This window comes from Thalassophryne amazonica, chromosome 1 (genome assembly GCF_902500255.1).
Source record: "Thalassophryne amazonica chromosome 1, fThaAma1.1, whole genome shotgun sequence".
NCBI lineage: Eukaryota > Metazoa > Chordata > Actinopteri > Batrachoidiformes > Batrachoididae > Thalassophryne > Thalassophryne amazonica.
In genome coordinates, this window is record NC_047103.1 from 2,806,615 (window position 1) to 2,811,626 (window position 5,012).

The window sequence follows — 5,012 nt, forward strand, 5'->3', positions numbered from 1 at the left end:
AGATGGCTGTCATTACATCATCAATAAATGCACAAATTTATGTTGATATTTTGGACAATTGAAAGGATGTTTGGGGATGATGAAATCATTTTTCAAGATGATAATGCATCTTGCCATAGAGCAAAAACATTCTTTGCAAAAAGACACATAGGGTCAATGTCAATGAGCAGATCTGATTTGATGCAGGTGTTAATTTGGGGGATGAAAATTTACAGGGTGATTCCATAATTTTTTCCTCAGAATTGAGTGATTCCATATTTTTTCCTCTGCTTGGTCTAAAAAAGTAACTGTTACTGACTGCCACAATCTTTTTTTCTTGATTTCTTATAGTGTTTCTTAAAGCCAGAAAGTTGCCATTCGAAATGACTTTAGTTTTGTGTCATGTCTGTGATCTGCTTTTTTTCTACAAAATTAAACAACTGAATGAACATCCTCTGAGGCCGGTGATTCCATAATTTTTGCCAGGGGTTGTACTCCTCTTACAAACCCTAGGAACTACAAGGAAGCCTGCAGTCTGAGAGCGAAGCGCTCTATTGGGGTGATATGGTACTATGAGGTCCCTAAGATAAGATGGGACCTGATTATTCAAAACCTTGTAAGTAAGAATTTTAAATTCTATTCTACAATTAACAGGAAGCCAATGAAGAGAGGCCAATATGGGTGAGATATGCTCTCTCCTTCTAGTCCCCGTCAGTACTCTAGCTGCAGCATTTTGAATTAACTGAAGGCTTTTCAGGGAACTTTTAGGACAACCTGATAATAATGAATTACAGTAGTCCAGCCTAGAGGAAATAAATGCATTAATTAGTTTTTCCAGCATCACTCTGAGACAAGACCTTTCTGATTTTAGAGATATTGCGCAAATGCAAAAAAGCAGTCCTACATATTTGTTTAATATGCGCTTTAAATGACATATCCTGATCAAAAATGACTCCAAGATTTCTCACAGTATTACTGGAGGTCAGGGTAATGCCATCCAGAGTAAGGATCTGGTTAGACACCATGTTTCTAAGATTTGTGGGGCCAAGTACAATAACTTCAGTTTTATTTGAGTTTAAAAGCAGTAAATTAGAGGTCATCCATGTCTTTATGTCTGAAAGACATGATGTGTTTATCAGTCAGATCGGTAAGAAAGGTGAAATCCAAGAGCGTCTTCTAGCTGTGCATAGTCTACATGGTTTGAACGTTTCAGAAATCCTTTAATTTCAGGCAACAATTCAGAAAACTGTTCCAGACATTTATGTCTGTGTGCAGCAGCAGATCTGCATGTCTCCTCCAGCTGCACATGGAATAATCGCCTCTGCAGACTCCTGGCCCAAACAGAACACACAGCCTCGTTCCTCACATCCATCACATCTTCCATATTTATGGACTGTTGTGCTGCTAGCCGAGTTTTCAATTCCTGGACTTTTCGGGCATGCAGAGGTGATTTAGCATCATTGTGGCTCATTTTAAAATGCTGCCCCAAATTCCCTTTCTCCAGTAAAGCCACATTTTTATTACAGGTAAGACAGATGGACTTGGTGTTCAAATAAACAACAACAAAAAATCCTCATCCCACTCTGAATGAAAATAAGTGTTCTATTTTTTAGCTTCTGTTACTGTGGTATCCCCTTGCTCTCTACTGTAGCTTTTCATGCCCTTTCGACCCTGCACACGTGAGATTTTTTTTTTCATGTGATGGAACAATTCAGTTCGACATGGATTGGAGATAAAATTAACTTTCACATTTTGCTCCCAACCTCATTATCAATCAAACTTTATTGCAGACTCCAACGTCCAAATAGACATACCATCGCATACAATACATAAAACAAAGTAAAAGGCCTTATATCACCCCATATTAAAAAAGTGCTTGTACAAATTCAATAAAAGGCTTCTCATAAGTAAGAGCAGCAAAAAATGCCATTTAAAAAAAGTGCGTACACATTCTATAAAAAGGCACAAATAGCAGTGTTTCCACATATGGGACTGGTATCTGATAGGACTACACCTCGGATTGATCTACTGTATAATAAGATCATTCAGGGACGCCTGCAGTCTACATATAAACTTACACATCAGTCTTCTCAGGGTGGCCTGATGATGCAAAAGCAGAAAAAAAAATCATCTGATTTTCTTGTGATTTTTATTGTTTCAGTTGTGAATGCCCCCCCCCCCCCCCCCCCCCCCCCCCGATATTTAAAATACTTTTTGAAGATGATTTATTTTCTGTGAAGCAGTTTGACTTTTATCTTTCAGAGTGAACTCTATTCGCGTGGAGAGTGGCGCCTGGATCTGCTACGACCATCCGGACTTCAAGGGCCAGCAGTACATCCTGGAGCACGGAGAATACCCAGAATTTCAGAGGTGGAACTCACACAATGACCACATGGGATCTTGTAAGCCAGTCCGCATGGTGAGAACCTCACATCCAAGAATGTCACTTAGCGCCCCCTGCAGATCCAAATTTTATTTTCATCCAACAGACTGCTGCTCTTCCACAGTCACCGCTGTTGATGTTTCTACTCAGATTGTTTCATTATTTTAACGTCATGATGAGCCACTTTTTTTTTTTACATAAATTAAACCTTCCAGCTTTAAATTTGAAGGACAAAACCTTCTCTTATTTTACAACCCCAATTCCAATTAAGTATATATATATAAAAAAAAACAAAACACAATTTTCCTTCCGCAGCTTTAATTTTGTTGTGACTTTGTAATGTGCAAATATTACTGTCATACACACGAGGTGATCAAAGTGTTGCCCTTTAACCTCCAGCATGGCGAGCACTACCGCATCGAGCTGTTTGAGGGCTGTAACTTCACCGGACACTGCGTGGACATCTGTGACGACTGTCCCTTCCTGCAGAGCCGCGGCTTCACCAACAACTGCATCAACTCCGTCAGAGTCTACGGAGACGGCGCGTGAGTCCATCGTGCACTTTACAACCTCAGTGGCACTCAGACGAGCGCACGCCAGGCGTTCTGGGTCAGACGTGCTTAATTTATTGATGATCTCTGCTTAGTTTCGTTTGTCTCCTTATTTAATCCGACAACAGCTGAGGCACAAAACGAGACGTCAGGACGAACAACGAACACGTCCAAAAGAACTGATTCTGACCCGAATTACAGCCCAGGTGCACTCAGCTAGCTGGTGGATGACGAAAAGCCAGAATTCATTCATTCATCCTAATGTCCCATGAACTGGGTCGGGTCCAAACTTTTTTGTGAAATTCAGTTAAAATGTTTCTAGGCTCCGCCTCTTTTTGCTGATCCACCTCAAATTTAATCAGCCTGGTCTCTACCCAATGACCCAAAGTAACAACTTTGTGTCCAATGAAGGGTTACTTAGTGGGACTCAGATGAGGAGGATCACTGACACTGTGAGGGAGCATCATGAGCCAGGACACGTCTCAGTGTGGAGGACCTCAGAGACGGGAGACGGTCAAGGACACGCCCACGTCAGTGGACAGATGGTTACTTTGGTGGTGGTGGGGGGGACTGGTTGTCTGTCTTCCTGGTTGCTATTCGGGACCCTGTGCAGGTCCGTGACACCCTGAGGCCCTCGTGCACGCTCACTGGCTGGACTTAAATACATGTTTTTAAACTTGTCATGTGACAGTAAGTCTGATAAATGCAGGATATTTTGTTTATTGTTGAAATAACATCCAGAGGTTCACACAACGCTGTTGTTGTCGTTTCTTGCAGATGGGTGATGTACGAGGAGCCAAATTTCCGTGGCCGTATGTACATTGTGGAGCGAAGAAACTACTGCAGCCATAACGAGTGGCAGGCCCAGAACCACAACATCCAGTCCATCCGCCGAGTCGTCAACTACTTCTAGACAGACCGAACTTTGACCTTCAACTGTGCATGTGATTTTTCACCTGTTTATCAGAAATAAATCCAGACAGACAGATTCTTTCAGGGTGGTTGGTGGGCTTTTTTTTTTTTTTTTTAATGATAATCACATCCACTGAATTTTCACATTTTATAAAACGAGGTCAATTTGAACCCAATAAAAAAAATAATTTATCCAATTTTTTGTTTTATTTCTGTTATCCCATTTATTTGACATTTACTCTTTGATGTCAGGTAGATTCTGAGTCTTCCTTTGATTTAATCATCTGAAGTAAAGATAAAATGTCTGGTGGTATTTCTGTGACATATGTCACAGATGTCTAAAACGAGCTGTGTCCGTCCTCAACAATTTTTATATAAAACAGGAGAATATCTGTCAGAATATTCACAAATTTGGAGATTTTGAAGATGCTTGAATTTAAAACCCAGACACCTGAAAATGTAAAAAAGGCTGATTAAAAAATGATTTTATACAATATGATCGCTTTAATCCAAGCGAAGCAATGTGCAAGCGGCGCAAGCTCGCTCATGGTACAGGAAGTGCCAAATTTTGAACACTTATTGGATTGACAATAAAGGAGATCCACAGGAATTCAGTGGCGAGTTGACACTGAAACAGGAAGTGCCAAATTTTGAGTTCACAGAGAAACAGGATATGTCATATGTTAAACAGCAGATTTTAACCAGTTTTTCATTGTTTTTGCGCTGCTGTTTATCCTCTGTAAGGTTTTTGTGTAACTTTTTGATTGTCTCAATTAAAAAAATAAAAAAATTAAAATAGAGATGAGCTCTTGCAGGAATTCAGAGCACAGTCAACACTGAAACAGGAAATGTTAAATGTTGAGCTGACACTGACCCCGAGAATGCTAACGTGAGAGGCAGCGCACACCTTGAGAGCACAGGAGGTCAGTGAATATTTAGTGTGTAAACTGCATGACGTTTTTAGCCATGCTAATGCTGCCCAGAACTATGTTACTGAAAAAGTCTGAAGAACCTAAATGAGATGGTGAGATGCTGAAGCGCGTTGCTCGTTCATGTCCACAGCATATACATATTAATCTCATCTGATGAATGATTTTCACTGCTAAAAATGGGAAAATTCACTTAATTTGTAATCCTGATACAGCCCGAAAATAAATAAATAAAAACCTTAGTCTGCACAAACAAAA

The 5,012-nt window shown here is 40.3% G+C and overlaps 1 protein-coding gene across 3 annotated transcripts in view; it reads left to right on the plus strand.

The window, feature by feature from the left end:
- LOC117522394 (gamma-crystallin N-B) overlaps positions 1-4,022 on the plus strand; it is a 54,412-nt gene extending 50,390 nt beyond the window's left edge. For 2 of the 3 annotated variants that reach the window (XM_034183978.1, XM_034183902.1), the window contains exons 3-5: positions 2,242-2,398; positions 2,762-2,907; positions 3,691-3,901. In XM_034183978.1, coding sequence (XP_034039869.1) covers positions 2,242-2,398; positions 2,762-2,907; positions 3,691-3,826 — 439 coding nt within the window. In that variant the 3' untranslated portion in view covers positions 3,827-3,901. Of the gene's footprint in view, positions 1-2,241; positions 2,399-2,761; positions 2,908-3,690 lie in introns of all 3 variants that reach the window. The other variant, XM_034183825.1, reaches the window with a different exon arrangement.
- The last annotated feature ends 990 nt before the right edge of the window (positions 4,023-5,012 follow it).